Genomic DNA, 21,693 nt, shown 5'->3' with positions numbered 1-21,693 from the left:
TCTTGTCCCGGCATTCCCTGCCCAACCGCAGAGCCACTCTCAAAACTTGAGTCCAGGCAGTCAGCAGTCCGTGGGCTCAAATGTTAAAAACCCAGGCAAACTGGAGATAAAGACATTGGAAAATGTTGTGAAGTTGTAGATGATGATTTCAAGAAACATTAATAGTCAATACGAGGAACGCTCAGACAGTGCCTGGACCTCACATAGTGTGGGGCTCGCGGGGTGATGGATCACTGGCCGAGTCCCCATCTGACCTGCGGGAGGGAGGAGGTTTCCCTTGCTCTTGTTCACCCTCATTTAGGAAGATTCCTGATCTTCCTGGGGTTCATAGGATTCTATGGGAAAGGACAGTCACACTTGACCTTGAAGTCCCTCACTGTACCCCAGACTCAGTTCAATGGAGAGTCGAACATTCTCCTTGTGTCATAATACGGGACCTGCATCTCCCAGGAGAGCCCCTGGAAGTTGGAGAAACTCGACCTCTGATCTTGGCCCTCCACTGACTACCTGTGGGATCCAGTGGTCTGCACTCCCTACCCTGAAAGCTGATTGTATATGGCAAGGAATAGTGTGGATTTAGGGTCAAAGAGAGCACAAAAGTCAAATGAAGGAAAGGATAAGAGAGATTTTAAATTGTGCAATTGTAAGTGTTAGAGCAGCATATGAATGTAAGGTATTCGTCTTCTTATACCAGATCCTTCCCACTAAAAGCACCCCCCATCCACACATGAATTTATGCACCAATACTGGGCGGTATGAGCAGGACCGTTTTCTTAGGAGTCCCTTCATGTCAGCCTTTTCTTCCTCCAGTTAGCTGACAATCACCTTGTATCCAAATATGTATCTTTGGGTGCAACATTGTCCTGAAGTTCTGTAATTAATTTACTGTCATTGAATTGCTCTATAGTTAACTTATTTTGATTGAATTGTTAGGTTCCTGGGTTTTTTTCTCTTTTTTAAGATCCTGAAAAAAGAGGGCAGAGAAAGAAAGGTAGAAGACCCTCTGCAGTTCCCTCATGGCTGTCTGGGTCCAAGGCCAGTGCAAATGTAATAGAAAATATAAATTTAAAAATTTGGAAATAGACATTTTAAAATTTCAAGTGAAGAAAGTTCTATGGTTGCACTCCTTTCCACCTTTGCAACGGATTGCTACGAAGTTCCTTGTGTGTGGGGGGAAAAGAAGCTGTTAAGCTTGAAGCCAAGCATGGTGAAAATCAACCATCAGATAAGGTTTAGGGAGTGTTCAAGAGGAGGAAAATGAAAGTCAGCTTGTGGTAAGAACCCATGAATCATCATCCTTCACCCCCTTGTGAAGGAACAAATGCTCTTATCACAGTGTTGGTTAATGCAGACATTTCCCCAGATCCCAGGAGATGCTGAACTCACCTTGGCTAATTGGTACCAGTTGCCCCCACCTGGACTGCCAGTTTTGACTCCAGAGTCTGCCCTAACCTATTGGGACAGCTTGGAAGGGAGATGGAGACATTTGCTATAAAGGCTCCCAGCTGGCCTCTTGGCTTCTTCCTACTCTTTCTGCTTCACCTTCACCAGTGAGCCTGGCCTCTGGCAAAGCAACCTGCATAGACCTGTCATCCTGATTAGCTCACGCTAGACTCCAGGGACATAGGAATAGCCCAGCGTGGCCTCCCCGACTAGACCCAAACCTGGCAATGTATGTTAGGCTGGAAGGTATTGAAAACAGGCTTCATGCTTAACTTAGGTTGCTGGTAACATAGAAGGACTGCCTGTTTTCTTGATTTAAATTCCTTTGTCACACTTCCATCCTCCTCCAAATGTATAAAAATTCTGGCAGCAATATTAATTTCAATTGCATATTACTGTTTATAAAACGCTTTGGCCAACATAATTGCACTTGCATTCAAGATAATTTTGTGGTTAGGCACTCAGGACAGTTACTGTCATCATCTCCATTTTGATACAGGTGAGAAAGTGGAGGTCGAAGAGGTTAAGCGATATATCTGACATTGCATATCCAGTTAGGGGCAGAGTTTGCCTGTGAATCCAGTTTTTTTGACCTTAAGCCCAAGGGCTGTTATTGGAACAACACTTGACTCTCCTTAATAAGAGGGTATAGACGTTTGTAGACAATAGAGTTAACCAGTTTGTCGTCTCTGCAAGTTCTTTGGACCTGATTGCTGGTGCCTAAAAGAGGCTAATGATAAAAACATTCTACTTTAGAGACTTCCCATGAGTATTTTAAAAAACAAAGATGTTGGAAATTGAGAACCCAAGAAAAAAATCGATCAGTAGAGAACAAATTATGTTCATACAATAGTACTGTAGTAGAAGTCATCTGTATTTATTATATTTTTTAAAGTATTAAAATATCATTTCATATGTAAATGGATCTTTTCTGGATGAGAACTAAATACAGCCTATCACACTCTTGGTGCTTAATGGTTTATTAATACTAGTTGTTAATTATTGTAAATAGATTGTAGGGAAATTACAGATTAACCTTCTAGCTAGTATTTCTGAGAAATATATCTTCATTTTTCGTAACAATTCCTCATGGGAGCTTTTTTAAAAATAGGAAATCTCGGTGAAGTAAAAATGTCACTCTATTTTAGTTGTGCGTATATGAAATTATATTTAATAATTGGTTCTGTGGGGTCTTTGTTTTGTTTTATTTTTGGTGTGGTAGTGGCAGATAACCACACAATCAATGGGCTTTGGAGTAATTAATGATCATAACCCTCCCTGCCCCCATCTCTCAAAAGAAAAAAAAACAGCCAAACTACCTGAATCAGCCATTGTTTCACCCTGAGGTTATTAAATAAGGAAGGCTTCCAGAGACTTTCATTAGAAAGAAAGGAAGGAAATCATTTTATTCATTAAATGGGGTTGGTAAAACACTTTTTCAGCAGATAATGTTGGTAACTAAGGTGTTTAAGAGCCAGGGTGTTCTAACAGATAAAACCATGATGTCAGAAACCTGAATTTTGTTCCAAGCACTGTTTTTAAAATGCCCTTGTAACTTTGCAGTTCTGGAGCTTTTGCCAGGCCTTGATGGGGCTAAATAGCTAATGCTTAAATGAGCTGGGTTAGTTCTCTTCACAGCTAAGAGAATCCTAGTGTCCAGTTTACTTTGGTTGATGAGGTTGGCAGACAGATCCAGTCTGAAGGAGGGAAGGAAGAAGATGGACAGTGTAGAGTTGCAGGATGTAAGCTTCAACGTTAGGACCCTCAGCAAGATTTTCTAAGGCAGCTTCTCTTTAGTCTACTGCTCCCAGGAACATCCTTGCCCTGAAACCTTCCTTTCAGAAGAACTTCAGCCCTATAGGACAGCTCAGTGTTAGCTCCAGGAAGCGACTTTCTCTGCAACAGTCTACAGCTGAGTCTTCCCTGTCACAGAAACTTCCAGCCTGTGAGGATTCTACATAATTAATAGTTGTAACCCTAAATAGTCACGTAAATGTCGCACGGTAATCACCTGACCTGGCAGAAGCCTAGCAGCCTCTGAGGCTGCCTAGCCGGGGGAACTGAGGAGGAGATGAGGGTAATTCAGGTGCTGGGGAAACCGGAATCATTATGTTCTGTCCATCTGACGTTGACTTGGAGTTCGTTTCTGCTCTCGTGTATTTCTGAGCAGCTGTTCAGCAGCTGCTTTGCTCCACCTCAGCAGTGGGTGAAAGGACTCCACTGTCTGTTTATGGCAGAGCAGAAAGGGCCCCGGGATAAAATGCCTTGAATAAACATCAGATATTGTGAGTATTTTTATTCACCGTAATGAAGCACATTATTATTAGCCGGGAACTGTGGCTTCCCAGCTGAGCTTGCGGGTGCGCTTGACAATATCCCCTCACATTCAGCCCCTCCTCCCTTTCAGCCCCCATGAGGTGGGAGGCAGCAGCCCAGCAGGGTGCTGCTTTTCCCCAGAAAGAGAGTTGGGATGCTTGCTATGTTCCTAACCCTCTACTCCCCACCCCGTGGCCTCATAGAATTTCAGCCAAGTCGCTGTTGCCAGGTTTTATTTCCTTCTCTTTGTTGTAAGTTGGGGACTGGTGTAGGGAGGGAAGATGCTTATAAGACAGATCTTGTGTTTAATACAGCACTTTTCTAAAGACCTGATCTCATTTGCCTTCAGTGTACACCTGCAGAGTGGGAAGGAAGTGTTTATTACTACCTTTAGTTTACCAAGATGGAAACTGAGGCCTTGAGAAGTTTCCCCAATCGTGGTAATATCTTGGTTTTCTAAGGCATCTATATTAAGAACAGATAATAATGATCAACACTTACATGGCCAGGCACACGTAGTAACTCTAATCCTTCGCCAGTAAGCCTGGCTTCCCTATGAGGTGATCGTCATCCCCATTTCACAAATTAGGAAAACTAGGCCCAGAGACGTTAACTAACTTGCCAAAGTTCCCACAGCAACATGAGTCCCAGAGCTAGGATCTTAACCCAGACAGTCTGTGCTCTTAAGCAGTGCACCTTGCTATTCTCATGTGAGTGATTTGCTCACTGCATAAGAACATGGACACCGCAGGCCTTGCTTAAAGAGCTAGCACTGATTAAACGCACTCCCAGATGAATAAAGAAAGGCATTGAGTAGCGAAAGGATTCATCCAAATACTTAGGGAGGCAGGTTCAGAAACCAGGCCTCTCAGTCCTCAGTTCAAACACAATCCGGTGGCCAACCAACCTCAAAAGATTTCTCAGAGAAATAAACAGTAAATGGGTATTACTGTTATTGTTTCTGTGTCATTGACAAATATGAAGGGCCTCGTGCTGTAAAACAATGGCAATGCAGTGTTACTGATAATGAGTGTTTTTTTGCTCTTAATATTAAGTTATAGTCCTTTGAGTCCTTGGTTCTTCAACCTCAAAGCATCATTTTGCCTTTTCCTTTACAAATCTAATACAACTTACAACATTGCTTCAAGTTAACCTGTGATCAGATATTTTATTGAATGCCCACTGAAGAATACAAGAATTAAGTAATAGTAATCAAAATAAGGGTGATTGTTTTCAGAGAAGCAAATTCAGGTTCTGGGAAAGGAAAGAAAGTCCCTGGCCTGGAATACAAAGTGATCGGGTTCTGGCTCTGTCATTGCTCTTTTCCATGTGCCTTTGGAGAAGTCCCTTCATCTTTCTGGGACACCGTTTTCCCAAGTATAAAGTGAGAGGGTGGCACAAATGATCTCCATCATCATTTCTAGCACTGATGGCACGTTGCTCTGTAGCTGGATGTTTTTGTTTCTGCAAGGATGGCTCCTGAGCCTTCCCCTAATGTTTTTGAAGCTGTTCTTTAAGGCCCCTGGGGACAGATGCCCTTTATGTTATAGGCATAGTAGATCCTCAGAAGGCTGCATGGAGGCAGTTTGCATATTAAAGCTACAAGTAGAAAAGGATCTATGGGAAATCTCCCAGAAGTGTTATCAAGGCTTTTAATTCTGTGATTCCACTTAAACCCTTTGGCTCTTCATCCATCCCAAAATGGAGTATTTGGAAGCTGTACTCTCTCGAGATAATGAACAAGGCAGAAAGCTCTTGCTATATTTGACCCCAAATTCTTGGTGGCTGTTAACATTGGGACAAAGGATGGTAATATGGGTTTTATATTAGGATTCATGTTTTGCCTTTCAGTGCAGTAAAATAATGAAGAAAAATGATTAGGAATTGTCTTTTCCCTTGAATTCTATATCATGGCCACAGCTTTGGGGGCTGAAAGGTATTTCTTTCATTTTTTTTTTTTTTTTGATGGGGGGGTCATTCATTTTATTTTATTTATTAGAGAGGTTGTAGGATTATAGGAAATTCCTGCATGAAATACATAAACTTCAGAGATCCCATATACCACCCTATTTATTAACACCTTGCATCAGTGTAGTTAGTACCTTTGTCACAGTTCATGAAAGAACATTTTTGTAATTGTATTATTAACTATTATCCATTATTTACTATAGGGCTCACTGTGCTGTACAGTCCTGTTTGTTTTTTATGAATTTTTATTCTAGAAACATATATGCAACCTAAAATTTCCTCTTTTAACCACATTCACATAAATAATTCAGCACTGTTAATTACATTCACAATGTTGTGCTACCATCACCGCCATCCATTATTGAACCTTTACAATCAACCCAAATAGAAACTCTGCTTTCTACCAGAAATGAGATGGAAACTCTATCCTCTTATCCCAGTTCTCTTTATTTGCAAGAGTCTCTAGAAAAGCACACACACAGCCTTCATTCCAGGATCTGCGTGTGCCGAGGCTTGGACCCTCAACGCCTCTTGATGTTTATTGTCCTGCCGTTCCAGGCATGCAACGAGTTCACCACCCACGTGATGAACCTCCTGCGAGAGCAAAGCCGGACCAGGCCCATCTCCCCAAAGGAAATCGAGCGAATGGTCAGCATCATCCACCGCAAGTTCAGCTCCATCCAGATGCAGCTCAAGCAGAGCACGTGTGAAGCCGTCATGATCCTGCGCTCCCGGTTTCTGGACGCACGGTGAGTCATGGATGGGGCTGGAATCTGCTGGCCAGCCTTCTCGAAAGCCTCCAGCCCTGCCCTGTTCATTGCTGTGCCCAGTGGCAGCCTGGGGAAGGTTCCCAGGTCAGGTAAAGGAGGGCCATGAGGCTAGATCGCCCACTGGCATCACACAGCGCCAGGAAAGTGAGTGATATGTGAATGGAGGGGGATTTCTATTGCCACTGCTACTCACTCTGTGACTTAGCTCAGTTATGGAAAAGTCAGGATTTTTTTTTTTCTGCTCAAAGCACTAGGTACTTCCTTTATGGGTAGGTCTCATAACTATGGACCCTGAGCTGTATGATGAGCACATTTATAAGTGTAACATAATACACTTATATATATAAGAATAATATATATTATATTCTTATAATCAGAGAAGGCATTCACTTTAATTCAACAAATATTTATAAATGGATGACCGCATGCCAGGCTCTTGGCTAAGTTTTAGGGGAACAAAGATGATTGAGACATGATCCCTTGGGCATAGAGAGGAAGGAGCTTGTCTGATATGGGCCACATTTTTAATGCAGATTTGAGGTTTTCTTTCTGGCATTGCTGCCAGTTAAAAGAACTCAGTTGGAGAAACCATGGATGGAAAAGTAATTAAATAAAAAGAAACAAAAACTGAGAATAGGGTACAAGTAATTAGTTCTTGGTTCCCTTACCCTATCGCATTGGATTTATCCTAATCCCTTTGATTACTTTTGCTTCTGTTATCCAGCCAGTAACATGGGATAACCATATCTTTTATCTACTCTAGAAGAGTATCTTAATTTATCTAGCAAATATGTTTTAAGAGCTTGAGCACCCTTTGTGATCTAGAGTTCATTTTAAATTAGCCATCCTCTATAAATGCAGACGTCATAATTAATTACTGCTGTAACCGAAAGGAATTGCAATTTATGATTATTATTCAAATGTTAGGTGTGTCAGAGGTCAGTGTATACCATTTCATGATCTATAGTTTTGTTCCTTTTCAATCAGACAGAAAGATTCACTTCTTGAATTTCTTCTTACCTGTGAATCATGTGGCATTCAGTTTTCTTACCTGGATTTTTTCTCTGTCTTCACAAATGTGGTCATTACAGTCAATGGAACATATTAAGACTCCTCCTGGTATCTTCTCCTCTACTCCTTTTTATTCCAAGTGTTTTGGATCACATGGAATATGAAATGAGAATGTGAGCTAGCAAAATGTATCTCTGGGACAATAGGATTACATAGAGTAAGTCACAAGAGAGTAAAAATGAAGATAGCTTTTCCCAAGTGGGCATGGTGATGCCCTGGGGGAAGGCATGGGTCGCCCTCCACCAGGATCCTCTACATTTCCCTCGCCCCGTGGCCTGATGCCAGCCTGGCTTCTTTAATGCGTGCTGTTCTGCGGAGTGCCAAGTGCTAGTGACTGGTGGCCTGTCTGGGTCCTTCTTCTTTGCTGCAGCCACCGCCACTCTGGCATGCATTGCTTCCATCACCATGGTAACTCCCCTAGTTAAAATGCTGGACTTGGCAGATCCTGGAAAAAAAAAAAAAGTTGGACCCAGACTGTGTTCTTTTCAAGAAAGAAATCGGGGGAAAAGGGAGGAGCAGAATCATTGTCTCATCAGATTTCTTCTCGCAGTAATTCTAGTGTGCCTAGTTGAAGGTCAGACTCCAAAAGACAAAACTAGCCAAGCTTTGTACCCACTGCCTTTCTCTTACTTCCACCAGCCTTTGCCTGGATTGTTCCAGTTGGCACCAGAAGGACAGTCGCTTTTAGACAGGGCCTCTTTCTTGCTTTGGTTGCCACCTTTGATTCATTGCTCTGAGCCAAAGATTCCAAATGAAAACAACCCATCTATTGTCATGGTTATTATCATTTTAGTTTGGGGCATATTTAGTGCCAGTGAAAAATAATAACCCCTGAATGTCAGCCTAACGCTGAGCAGCAAATGACTTTCCCAGCTCAAAACAAATGTGTGCCCAGACTTCCTGATTCGGGGCTTTCATATCATTGTCTCCAGTGTTGCTAAGTATAGTTGGTAGTGCTGGCTGAACAAACCTTAGTGAGAAAGGCATCCTCACTGCTAATATTCACATTCCTACCCATGCATGCAATGGGCAGAGCCTCTTCTAAAGAGATCTCGTGGAAGACAAAATACAAGGGGACTTGATTTAGTAACAGATTGGTCTTCCTAATGTAATCTGTGTACAGAATTGAATATTACCTCTTTGTTGTGTAACACTCCTTGTATTAGTTTTCTATTTTTGCATAACAGATTACCACAGACTTAAAACAACACAATTTTATTTTATTCAGTGGGTTTGCATGTAGTTTCTGCTGCCCAGGAGTCCAGCACATCCTAGCTGGATTCTCTGCTCTGGTCCCACAAGGCTGTAATAAGCTGTCGGCCGAGGCTGTGACTTCACCTGAGGCTCAGGGTCCTTGATTGTTGGCCCCAGCTCCTAGAGGCCACCCCTCCCCAGAGGCAGTTCACAACTGTGTGATGTTCACATCACACAGAGTGTATACACCAGGGGGCGGGAAGCTTGAGGGTCATCTCAGAATTCTGCCTATCACCTTCAGCTGAGCACGTGGCCCAGCTTTGTTCCAGTCCTGTCACCTCCCCCTCTCTCTTTCTTACATTGCCTTAACTGGGCCTGGAAAGTTTAACTTACAGATTCCATTCACTCCTTCCTTCATTCATTCATTCGTCATCAATCCTCTCATGCAATATACCAAGCATTTTGCAGTAAGACTTGGTAAGCTTGTGGTCAAGACTATAGATAGTGTTTTTCTTAGTTGAAAGCTAGAGAGGGGTGTTTATTAACCATCTAAATGATTGCCAAGCAATAATTTTAACTTTTTTCTGTAATATTTTGCTGGCAATAAGAAGAACACAACAGATGATTAGAAGTACACCTCCACACTTTGCCATGATAGAGGGGATTGCATAAAATGAATGTGCAAAGATGAAGATGGCAAGAAAGAGGAAAGGGTATGATGGGACAAGAACTGTGAAGTTTAGTCAGGTTGGCATTTTATCCAGATTTATGTATTTATCCATTTGAGCTCTTACTGTCTGCTAGATGCTATATTAGCCATTGGCATAACAAGGGTGAAAAATGTATATAAAAATGTGGACCCTACCTTTAAGGAGCCTGTATTCTCATGGGGCAAACAGACCCTCCTGTGACTAAACAGAAAACTGTGCTACACATGAAGTACATCTCCCAAGCAGTGGGGGAGCTCGGGGTGGTCCCACAACTCCACTTAAAGGGGCCAGAGTTTTGGAGAGAAAGGAGACAGTACTGAATCTCAAAGGAGCATGATGTCTTGCCAAATAGAAGGAATAACAGAGCAAAGTAAAACAGCATGATTAAACATGCATTTCGTATTTGAATGCTTACTATGTGTTAGACATAAGGTTTCCAATATGAATGAGACATGGTTCCTACTTTTGAAGAATATACTACTTAGCTGGGAAGACATATGTAAACCTGTGGCAAATGCCATGGGAGAGAAATACACAGGGTGGTACGAGGAGTCACAGGAGCATATGAAAGCCACGGTGCCTTTGGGGAATGGGCGAGCTTATGATGTGGCTAAATGAAATTATGCTCAGCATGTGTCAGCCTGGGAGGAATGAGGCACTGGGGAGAGGATAGAACCACTGAAAAACCTTAAATGTTCCAGTGATGTTTTCGACTTTAACCTGTTAAACAAAAGCAGCACTCAGAGCTGTTTAGGAGGAAGTGTAGTCATTCGCAGCATGAGTTTTCAAATTGTGCTGCTTGGATTCACATCTGGCTACCTTTGTGACCTTGGATTGGTGGCTTATCCTTCCTAAGACTCAATTTTTCTTCTGTAGATTACGGATAATCCTGTAGACAGGATTACTTACATAATATGAAAAAGTATAGTGTCTGGCACACAACAATTTAGTTATAATAATTATTGGTATTAGTTTTAATAAATATATATAATAATTACCTGTGATTAGTGTTATATAATAATTGCATATAATACTAATTATTAACAGTGACATGATCAGATCTATGCTTTAGAAAAATTAGGTGGTGATTCTCTGAAGATGAGCTGAATTGAAGGAGAGAATAGTTTGGGGATGGCTGTTGAGGTGTATGATTCTCAATCTGGAAGGTATATGTAAACTTTCCCCAATTTTACTCATGTATTCAGGGGCAAACATTTTTATTTTAAGATAAACATTGGTATATCATGGAATAGATTAAAACAGGAGGTTTTAAAGACATTTCATGCTTTGGATGGGATCCCTAGGGCTGTGAGTTCATATTCCCCTTCCAGCAGGGCTGCTTGGGCACTATTTCTGAGAAGCCCTGGTCTGGAGGTACCTGCCCAGTGTGGCAGCCACTAGCCACATGTATTTGAATTTGAATTTAAATTAATTAAAATAGAATTTTAAAAAATTAGCTCCTCAGTTGCTCTAGCCACATTGTAACTGCTCAAAAGTCCCCATGAGGCTAATCAATTAGGCTACTGTACTGGACAGCAAAATACAGAACATTTGTGTCATTGCAGAAAGTGCTACTGGAGAGCACTAGGAGAGCGCATGATAGGATAGGCAGTGGCTCATCTAATCTCATTTCAAAGATAGCAGCAATAAGGATGGAGCACAAGGGACAGATTTGAATGGATAGAACTGGCAGGACTTGCTTTGGGGTCAATTACCTGGTAAAGGTAAGAGAGCAGGTGGAGCTGAGAATCACTCCCAGATTCTGGTACAAGCTAGTTGTCAAACATTTGAATGAATGAATGAGCGAGCAAACAAGTTAACAAAGACAATGAACTATATCTGTGGTGGCATTGTTATAAAATATGAGTAATAAAGAAGATGGAGATGTTTGGGGTGAAGGTGTTACTAGTTTTGGAAACTGTTTGTTTGAAGGTGCCTGAAGGAGGCAGCAGTAAGTGGGCAGCAGCTCCTAGAAGCAGTGTTAGGGCATGAGATCACATTTGGAATTAGCAGTCTACGTCTGTGATCCTTATACTTTTCACCATCACATATCTGTTATAACCCCCCCCCCCAGATCCTGTGCCTCGAAAGGTTTCTGTCGCCACTCTCCCTAAAGCACTGTATTCATCCAGTAATATTTAATCAACTTCCACATTTTTTAAAATCCTGAGATCACAAATGTTAGCTCTGAACTGATAACACGTCATACCAAAGAGAAGAAACCAGGTGTCTTAGCTCTGACCAACCTTATCATCAGAGGTGTGTTATTTTCACTGGGTTTCTGAAAATCCTGAAACATTTTGGTCCTAGGATTTCAAAGGCCTTTGGGTTGAGGAGCCACTGCGAAAGGTGATAAGCGAGTCCATCAGTGTAAATGAGACCACCCAGGGAAGATTACACGTCAAAACGAGAAGAGGGCCGGGAACAGCTGTCTGCCCCATCCCCATACCACCAGCTCATTCCAGAGAGGCTTCCTTTGAGCTCAATTGGAAGAATCCCAAAAAATACACTGTAATGCTAATGCAAACAACTCAGTGCATGAACCCAGGCTCTCCCAATTAGGGGAGCCTTCAGGGTCTGGATCCATAGGCCTAAAACAACTGTCTTCTTTAGGCAAAGACGAAGCCAGAGGTCATATAAATACCAGCCCGGAGACCCGGTTAGCCACTTGGCCATATTCCTCAAAATGCAAGAGCTTTTAGCACATGCCTACTTTTTCGTCGGGCTTTTTCATCCAGTCTGCGCGATTTCTGATGCTGGGTGACCCAGAAACTCAGCAGGACTTGGGAGAGTGACTTGGACTTGGTGTAGTCTGGACAGATGTGGTTAATACCTGTGCACAGATGGTGTTCATCTGGTAAAATCAGGCACTTTATTGTGTTAATTAATCCAAGTGGGACCCTGAAAATACAGTATTAGCTGAATTTCCCATCTAGCATGGCCATTAGTGCTTTATGCTGGTTAAATTGGGAAATTCTGTGTTCTGGTATAACCAGAGATGTTCTGGAAGTCTTTGCACATCCATAAGGAAAAGCATTTGATAAAAGCAAGAAAGGCAAAAGCGCTAATTGAGCTAATTTAAAGATGGTAGCCCACAGTGTCAAGGAGAGACAGCCATCCTCAGCAATGAGCCGGGATCTCTCAGCAAATTCCCCAGCTATCCACAGGCCTTAGCTGTGAGGAGGCAATAAAGGGATTCTCACATTAAATTAGTTCAATTAGCACTTTTTTTAAAAAGTCAGAAAAATGCTTTTATTCAAAAAGTGGTTCTCTTCCTTTGCAGCAACCTGTATATTAAAAAGATTTCTGTGGGTATTTGTTTTACCATTTAGCAGCTGTTCTTGCTTAAGAAGTGCCACTTCTCTCCTTTTGAGAGAGGTCAAGCAGTCAAGGGGTTAATTTCAGTCAATTCTGTGCCCTCTTCCTCAAATGCCTTTTTAAAATGCTGCATATATTCAGACCAGGATAGAACAGAGAGAAGATGATAACTTTTTTTTTGTAAAGTTCTGGCTACAATTTGTTTAGAAGAAAGAGGCTGGGCTTGTGGATGGGCTACCTAATGTGCCGATGGAGTGACCTTTGACCTTAGTCCTTCATCTGTAAATGGGAATAATCATACCTACCTTACTAGTTGTGAGAACTGAATAATTTTAAATGCCTGAAACTTTCGAGTTAGGACATAGCACTGGCAGTTTTTTTTTAACTCTTAAGTGCTATGTCCAGTGCTATGAAACTACCAGTGCTATGTCCTAACATTTTGGTGAGGCACTGTGCTGCGTGCTGTCTTTGTATGGCCCTACGGCACCCTAACTCCCACCCTGTCACTTTCCATTGAAGAAGCTGAGGCTTAGACAGGAACCCAAAGTCACCCGGCTGGTGGTGTTCAGTTGATCCAGGATCCAAATTCAAGATTGTCAAAATTTTGAAGTTTTCTGTTCCTCACCATTCCATATAAATATTTGTGATCATCCTTCTGTTCACTACCTGGACAGGTGCACAATGAGGTATTTCTCAAATGCTTTTAGCCCTGGTTTTGGTGTCCAGCCCCTTTTTCCAAATCTCCTCCAGCTCACCTTTGGTCAAAAGCTTATCTTCTTTCAGAAGCAGATCCTCTTCCCTCCTTTTTTAAAATATTTATTTGGTTTGAACTTTTGTTATTCTGTTCCCTTTCTCTTTATCAAGGCGGAAGAGACGGAATTTCAACAAGCAAGCTACAGAAATCCTGAACGAATATTTCTATTCCCATCTCAGCAACCCTTATCCCAGTGAGGAAGCCAAAGAGGAGTTAGCCAAGAAGTGTGGCATCACAGTCTCCCAGGTAAGGAGCCCGTCTGCACCTGCAGAGGGCTGGGCCCTCCACACAGCTGGGCCTTGGAGGTCTTGCTTTACTGAACATTCATGCCTTGCAAAGTTGTATCGGCAAAATCCTTAAAATGGCAAGTAAACACATTGTGTGTGTAAGGAAAAAAAAAAAGTCCAGGTAAAACCTGGCAAAACTTTGAGGGGGCCAGCAAGGATAAGAGGAGAATAACTACAGTGTGAAAACAGGGATAGGGCCCTTCCCACGGAGTGCTCCCTTGCTTCATGTGGGTAAAGTTTATTGCGTGCGTTTGGAATACTGTCTGTGTTTCTCAAACTTGGTCAACTGCTTAGCCTATTTTATGGCCAACCCAGACTTTAAGAGTCAGTGAATGGACCTGACAGTCATGTAGCCTTGGAAACAAAAGGAACTTAGATATCTTGTCTCGATTTTCTGACTCTCTAACTGATGGAGTAGAGGAATTTTAATGTCACTATGATTACAATGGAATGATTGCTTAAAATGTCACTGAGTCTCCCTTCCCCTAAAGAGCAATAATGTAACAGGTGGCTATTGGGTTGGAAAGGTACATGATAGACATTTTTATAGATCTAGAGTCTCAGCATTAATGGGAAGTAGGAAATTAAGCAATATTTATATGACCACTCAAAGGAGCCATCCAAACTTCTTATTCAGTCTGAACCTCAAATACCATCACCCAGTCTCTAGATGAGACCAGTAGTGAGAGTTCTGAAATCCATCAGAGGACATTTTCCTCAGGATCATGTCACATGCAAGAGAACCAGATACACTGGTCTTTCCACTAAAAGTTGAAGGAGGGAGGGAGGATGAGGTTTAATTTATTGAGAAGCTTCGCCGGATGTTTTCCCAGTGAAGTAGATGCTGTTCTGTGTAAACTGAGCATCTGCACTTCCTTGAAATGAATCTCAGCTCCTGCTGCTCCCCACGGGGTGCTGATCCCATGAACCTTAGTTTAGCCAAGCAGAATTAGGTCTAGTCTGAATATAGATATCTACGAAGGGTATTATAATGAAGGGATTGCCTGGGCTTCCCCAACAAGATTGGGGTGATTTTGCAGAAGCCTTGGAAACATCCTTTCCGTTATGGCAGAATCAGTTGGCTCCTTTTTAACCCAGAGCTTCCCAAGCTGAAGGCCATTTCCAGTCTTGACAATCCTGGGAAAGCAGAACTGGCCCAGTTTTGCCTGGGGATCTAATAACTATTCTTGTCCAAATCTTGACTCCTTGTCCACTCAAAAAAGGAACTGATGCTTTTTAAAGTTTCCTTTAAAGTTTAAGGAATATTTCCAGGTATGAAACACATCACTAACTCAACAAATCAGTAAATTTCAGGCATGGAAACTTCTACTTCGAAAGCAGGATTAGATCACTATGTTGTCTGAGTTCCATGTCTGGAATTCAGAATCCCAAATCCCTATCGAAGGTAAAATGAACTCTTTGGGAACTAGTTTGTATTATATCTAGGTAAGAGGCAGAATTCTGACCTGATCCAGCAAACTTTACTTCCTTCATTATGGGAACTCAACTTGCAGATAGTTTGTTCACGAAAGTGATTATTTGCAAGCGATGTCACCTTTCCCTCTCCTCTACCCACTTCAAGGCGATGCCATTCTTCCACCTCCATCGCATTCCTCTCTCCCAGAAGCAACTAGGCTGTTGTGCTGCTACCACAAAGGTCCCAGTGGGAGACTACATAATATCCTACCATGGAAAGCACATTTGGCTGGGAGCTTGGTTTTGCTAAGAGTTGACTGTGGGGTTTTGAAGAACTGACTCTTCCTTTTGCATCTTGGTTGCCCTACCTGCCAGTCATGCCCCACATGATTTATTAAATGTCCCCACAGTTCCCAAATCCAGTGGATGCTTTTTGGCTGTACCTTTTTTTTGTCACTGGAGAAAAATAATAATCACCCCTTCTTCTTAAAATTCTCCTGTCTCAGCCTCCTTGACAAAATTTTCTCTGTGTTTTCCTCCCTCCTCTTCAGCCACTCCTGTTCATTCTTTTTTGAGTCACAGATTCTTTTAAAAATTATCTTAAAAGCTATTGATTCCTCCCTTGGTCTAATGCAAAAATATTCTCCTATGCAAAAATCCTTCTGAAATCCATCTATTGACCATCCTCTTCTGAAGAATCCATCCCTAACAAACTCTTCCTCTGTGCAACTTAAAGTGTGATTCACCGATCACAACAGCCACATCACCTAAGAGCATATTAGAAATGAAAATGTAAGTTCTTGGGCCTCAGCCGAGTCCTGGATCAGAATCTCTGGGAGTGGATCCCAGGAATCTGTGTTTTAACAAGCTCTCCATGCACATACAACCTTGAAAAGCACTGTTCTACACACTTTGAGTGAGTTCTTCCACTCACAGCTGTAGCTATACCTCTATTTGGATATCCAGATGAGACTTCTCTTCCTGAACACCAAACTCATAAATTTTACCACCTATTGGACTTCACCATGGCTATGCCCACAGGCCCTTCAAACTCTGTGTTCAGAATGTGAATCAGACTCTCCCCACAAAGTCCATTATTCCTCCTGTATTACCTGTTTCAGACTGTTATCTGTCATCTGTGTGTCCCCAGTGCCTAGCACATAGAAGGCCCTGAGCACATGACTGTTGGACAGTGAGTAAATGAGTGAAAGCACTGACTGTCCAGGGCCTGTGATATCACCTAGTGGACAATGCAGGAAATGCCCGAACTGACCTCATGTCCTCCCTGTGCAGCTCAGTTCTATTCCTATGTAGAAGAGAATCATTCCTACACCTTGTCTCTCTCCACCCACTTCCTTCTCATTTTTCTCACATGTAGCTCATTTAATTAGACCTCGGGCATTTCCGTGAAAGTCCCTCCAAACTGCTTTCATCTTTTCCCTCTTTCTTCCAGCTCATCCAGCTACCTCAGAAAAATCTCCCTGCCTTTTCCCTCTCCCTATTCCATTTATAAGTTAAAAAGCAACCATAATTATGATTGATTCATATGAGTAGTGAAAGTTCTATCAAGAGAAACGTGAGTTTTGAAGTGAAATTAGAAATGCATTGGTCCTTAAATGGACCTAGGAGTCACCTTAACTGTTTTACTGTAGGCACTAACGTTTACAAGGAATAAAGCATTTTCTTGTTAAATTTTATTTTTTTGCTCTTGTTTACTAATGTTACAATGATGGAGTTTAATTTGTTTTTAGGAGCCAAGGTGTGGCCTTTCAGTGTATTGTAAGCCGCATCGGCCATTGAGGGATAGCCTGATAAGATGTTTTAACTTTACTAAAGCATTTACAAATAGGTGTAGTTTAGCAAGAATTTTCTCTTTCTACCTTTTTTTGGGTGGGAGGTAGGGTAAATATAAATTATATGTAAGCTGTGGTGCGGTGTTATCAGCTTCTCCTTCCCTCACCAAATTCATAGTTTTGTAATTATATAAAAACCACAGCATTTTAGTTTGGAGTCACATCTGGAATATGGGATATAAAACTTTCCTCCCTAAGGCAGGAATTACGGAGGAAAAACTTGAATTTAACTGCATCTCCGCTTGTATCTGGCAGCGGTCTTGGTGTAAAGGGAGCAGGGACATAGAATCAAGCCAGGGCAGCTGCTGTGAGCAACATGAAGGAAATAAAGTAACAAATGAAAGTAAATTAGGTTTATTTTGTTTATTGGCTTTAACAATTAAAGTCTGGAATTCAAAGGAATAATCAGTTGTGTGCTTCAATTTTTCCTTATGTATGTAACACCAAGCTTTGCAGAAGGTACTTAGTAAAATTTGTTGGATTGAATTATGTTGAATCTAAGGTCTATAGTACAATGCAACTAAGAATCTAAGTCCATATTAAGAATATTTAACACCTAAAAATCTAAAATTAATGCATCACATGGAAACACCAATATGTCAGCATAGGTTCATATGGAAGTTTAAAGTCTGTATATTTTACTTGCCCAAAGTCAGCTTTGGCATTGATAAGGAACAGGCATTTCTCCTAAAATAAATTATGTTTATTTTAGTATTGTACAGTTAAGAGGTAAGCAAATTTAAAATATTCCCCCTAAACTAAAAGGGTCCTAGTTTAAATGAGCAGCTGCTCTACTGGAAAATTTTTATCACAATGGCTTTTCTAAATTTTAGTTACATTAGGCAAGAGAAAGTCATTTTATATAGTTGGCTGCTCTCAAAGTTCTTAACTCGAGCCTTTTCTTGCTTGTTGCAGAATCGTAAATAGGATAAAACCAGTTAGCCTTCCTCTTCAGCCTTCTCCTAAGCCCTTCCTTTTCTTCTGGCAAGTTTGTGAAGGGTGAAATATTAACTTTCTCATCCTCTCTTAAACTGCTGTAGGTATCAAACTGGTTTGGAAATAAGCGAATCCGGTACAAGAAGAACATAGGTAAATTTCAAGAGGAAGCCAATATTTATGCTGCCAAAACGGCTGTCACTGCTACCAATGTGTCAGCCCATGGAAGCCAAGCTAACTCACCCTCAACTCCCAACTCAGCTGGTTAGTTTTCTCTTCTTTGATTTGGGGGAATTGTTCTTCATTTTTATACTTGCTTTTCCTACATTGGGGTTTCCTTTTAATTCTTTAGGATTTTAATTGATTGATTTATGTATTTGATTATTGATCTTTTGTTGTTGTTGTTGTTATTGATACCATTTTGGGTTTTTCTTTTTATTTCCAAAGAGCAATGTATCAATACTGTTTACAAATTGGGATTGTCTGGAGGTTTGCTCTGATATGTCCTGTTCAAATTGATACAGAGACAAGTTGGTTGGTTTTGATGAGAGGACCTCTAAATTCTCTTTTCAAGAGATGCTAATAAATAAGCAAGATCTAACATGGGCAGAGACTTTGGGGTTCTATTATTTGGTCTATTTTATATGAAGTTTTTATTCTTATTCTTATCTGTTTTGCTGTTCCCATCACATACCTTATGGGTCGCCTACTAGCATATATTCTATGCAGGGTTTTCACTCTTCTAGAAAACATTTCTTTGGAATATTTTGGTCTGCAAAGCCAGGCTATAATTGTATATATATGTTTCCATTTATATTTATAGTCATTGTTCTTTACTCTTTTATTTTATTGGTTTTCTTTATGTAAACTACAAAGAAAATTGCCAGTCATTGATTCAAATTATTTAGATTCAGTGTTCATGTTATATCAGTCATGTGCTATATTCCAGGTTTTATTTTAGTAAATATGCATTATATCATTAATTTCAGAGTTTAGGCTAATGTAATATATTTTGGGGTTTGACTTTGGGGTGTCTTTGACCCCAAAGCTTGTTTGTCTGCAAAAATCAGTTTTCCCTCTGCCTTATGGTGGCTTTTTATTGGAGACATGTAGGGTTCCACACACTAACATCTTCTGTGAGCTTCTGGATGCACTGATTTGTTATCATAAGGTTCTCCAAGTCATTGGCCATACCAGCATGGTCTTCTGTTTTTTAAATGGAATCAGGCGTGAAGTGTGGCCTGGGCTTTGTAAACATGGATATGGTAAGACAAAGCAGAATTCAGTCCAGCTTTATTTTTCCCAGCACTGCAGATTGGGTTACCATGAGAAGCATGTTAGCTTTTTGTGGCTTTTTGCATATGTCCTTCTTTTCCCATCATGGTGTAATGACAAAGGATCAAGGCTATACCAGGTCCAATAGCTAGAGTTTCCTTCTTCCCCATCTGGTCAATTATTAAGCATTTCAGACCCAGCAACACTAGTTGAATTGTACTACTAGGCAGACATTTTCACCTGTCTCTCTGGAAGGAGTACCATTCTGTCAACATTAGCAAAAACACACTCAACGCTCCTGCAAAGGTTGTCATAATGCAAAACAGATACCGAAATGACTTTTTCCTGTCCCTGATATATCTGCATCGCAGATGGCTTAAGATGATTCATGACTAGTCCTTAGAAGGGCCCTGTGGACTACCTTCATTACTATGTCCATAATTCTTTATTCTTTCCTAAAGCACTTAAAAAGAGAAAAGTAAGCATTTTAACCCCGAACTCTGTGTTTAAGAATCATATTGGCTCTATGGAATGTCAGTCTATGATTACAGTTTTCTAAGGAATTTTTCTGGGGGCTTAAACTTCATTTTGACTATTCTGAGCACAAAGTAAATTATTATGGAAAATTTGAGCTAAGCCTTCCAGTTGTGTCTAAATTGTTGGAAATAATATGCAGAGGAACTCCTTTGTAGAGCTTTCTTTCAAGTAAAATCAAAAGAAAATCCTATTGTGTATGTGCAATAGCATGGAATTTCAAAGATAAACATCTTTACAGGAAAAGTTATAAGTAAGCTTTTTGGTATTTTCTTTTGCTCTTAACACAACCCAAATCATTGCACAGATAAAGTGAGAGCTTAAAAATGTTCAAATTTTTCACAAAGGGTATTTATTATGTTGGGTTCTGGCTCTTTATTCATTTCAAAGAGTATTTGGTAATTGAAATAGATAGGAAGTTTTAAATAAGAGGTTCATATGTGAAAATATATTTGGGTTGTGTTTGAAGTCCCGAGTTCTGAGACCTGGCAGCTTTTTGTATCCTCAGTACTGAAACAGGAGTTTTCCCAAGTTTTATAACATATGAATACTTCATTTCTACTGCAGGGAAGATACCTTATAAATAATCTTCCTCCCTCTAGAGGTTTTTGTGTGAAGAGCAGTACTATAGTACCTCTATTTAGGCCACTTCTAAACATTCCTATTTGTTGATCCATGCCTTGTCTCTTACTACCTCAAGCATAATTTAGAAAAATCACTTAGGAACAGGCCCTGTGGGGGATTAGCAATCATTCAGAGACACTTATCATGCTTCATTTTTTATACTAGCAGAGTTGGGCAAAATGGAGGGAGCAAAAGAGGAAGAATACAAAGAAGGCGGGAATATTAAGTTTTGAAAGAAGAAAACAAAACTGGGGACCAACTGAAGTAATAGTTGTAACCCTGACGCCAAAATTTTTTTGGAGTAACTGGGAGTGACACATTCTCAATTTTCTATCTCTTGATGAGATTATTAAGAGCAAGAATTAAGACCTCAGGAAAAGGGGACCCTTTCCGGAAGCTTGGTTTATCTTCTGGAGAACATATTGACATCTAAGAATAAAGAAATTGGTTTGTGAATTGCAGATGTTTGGTATAGCATCATGTCAGCATTGATATTATATTGGGTTCTGTGACTAGGTAGGTGATCCCAGGCTTACTGAGGCTCAGAACACCCAGATTTGAATTATTTTTCTTAACTGTGCATGTGTCAAGGACAACAGTGAGCTCAGCCATGGAAGTTCTCCTTCCAGCACTGTTTTGTCAATGGCAAGCCCTTGTACGTATTCCTACTACACCGCTAATAGGAGGTTTGGTTTTTTTCTGGGTGGTGGGAAGTGATCATATTGAACTTCTTAGGGAAAGTATCTATATAGTACATAAAGCTAGAGATGAGGCAAAGCATCCAGAGAAATTGACTGGGACTCTAGTAAATCCTCAGAAAAAAAATTAATTTTATTTTTTTAAATCAAGTGGAAGAATTTATTCTATCAGTGTTTCCGCTCATGTACTTTTGTCCTCAATTTCTTGCCTTTATTTCTAAGTGGAAAATGGAACCACAGCCTCCTGGGGTTGGAACTCTAGAACCTTGACATGCATGCATTGAACCAGACAACACTTCACCCTTCTACTGTGCCCTTAGTATAAAGTAACAATAATTTTGGTAATTCGAAAGGGAAGAATCATGGAAAATGGAAAAGCTAGCATGAGACAATTGCTTACACCTTGTAAAGTGGCTCTATCATTTGCACCTCCAAATGGTATGGGAATCTAAGCTGATGAGCTGCTCACCTTATTTATTTGAATCCTCAGTTTCTAAAACAGAAAAATTAAGGCAGTATTTGCCAT

At 40.7% G+C, this 21,693-nt stretch overlaps 1 protein-coding gene across 6 annotated transcripts in view; it reads left to right on the top strand.

The window, feature by feature from the left end:
- Positions 1 to 21,693, top strand: part of PBX1 (PBX homeobox 1) — a 325,337-nt gene that overhangs the window by 235,151 nt on the left and 68,493 nt on the right. For all 6 annotated transcript variants that reach the window (XM_037825466.1, XM_037825462.1, XM_037825463.1 and 3 more), the window contains 3 exons: positions 6,286 to 6,476; positions 13,655 to 13,790; positions 18,141 to 18,300. In XM_037825466.1, coding sequence (XP_037681394.1) covers positions 6,286 to 6,476; positions 13,655 to 13,790; positions 18,141 to 18,300 — 487 coding nt within the window. The remainder of the gene's footprint in view (positions 1 to 6,285; positions 6,477 to 13,654; positions 13,791 to 18,140; positions 18,301 to 21,693) is intronic.

This window comes from Choloepus didactylus, chromosome 2, assembly GCF_015220235.1.
Source record: "Choloepus didactylus isolate mChoDid1 chromosome 2, mChoDid1.pri, whole genome shotgun sequence".
Classification (NCBI taxonomy): Eukaryota; Metazoa; Chordata; class Mammalia; order Pilosa; family Megalonychidae; genus Choloepus; species Choloepus didactylus.
The sequence above is the reverse complement of the archived record's forward strand: the minus strand, read 5'-3'. Positions and strand labels throughout refer to the sequence as shown.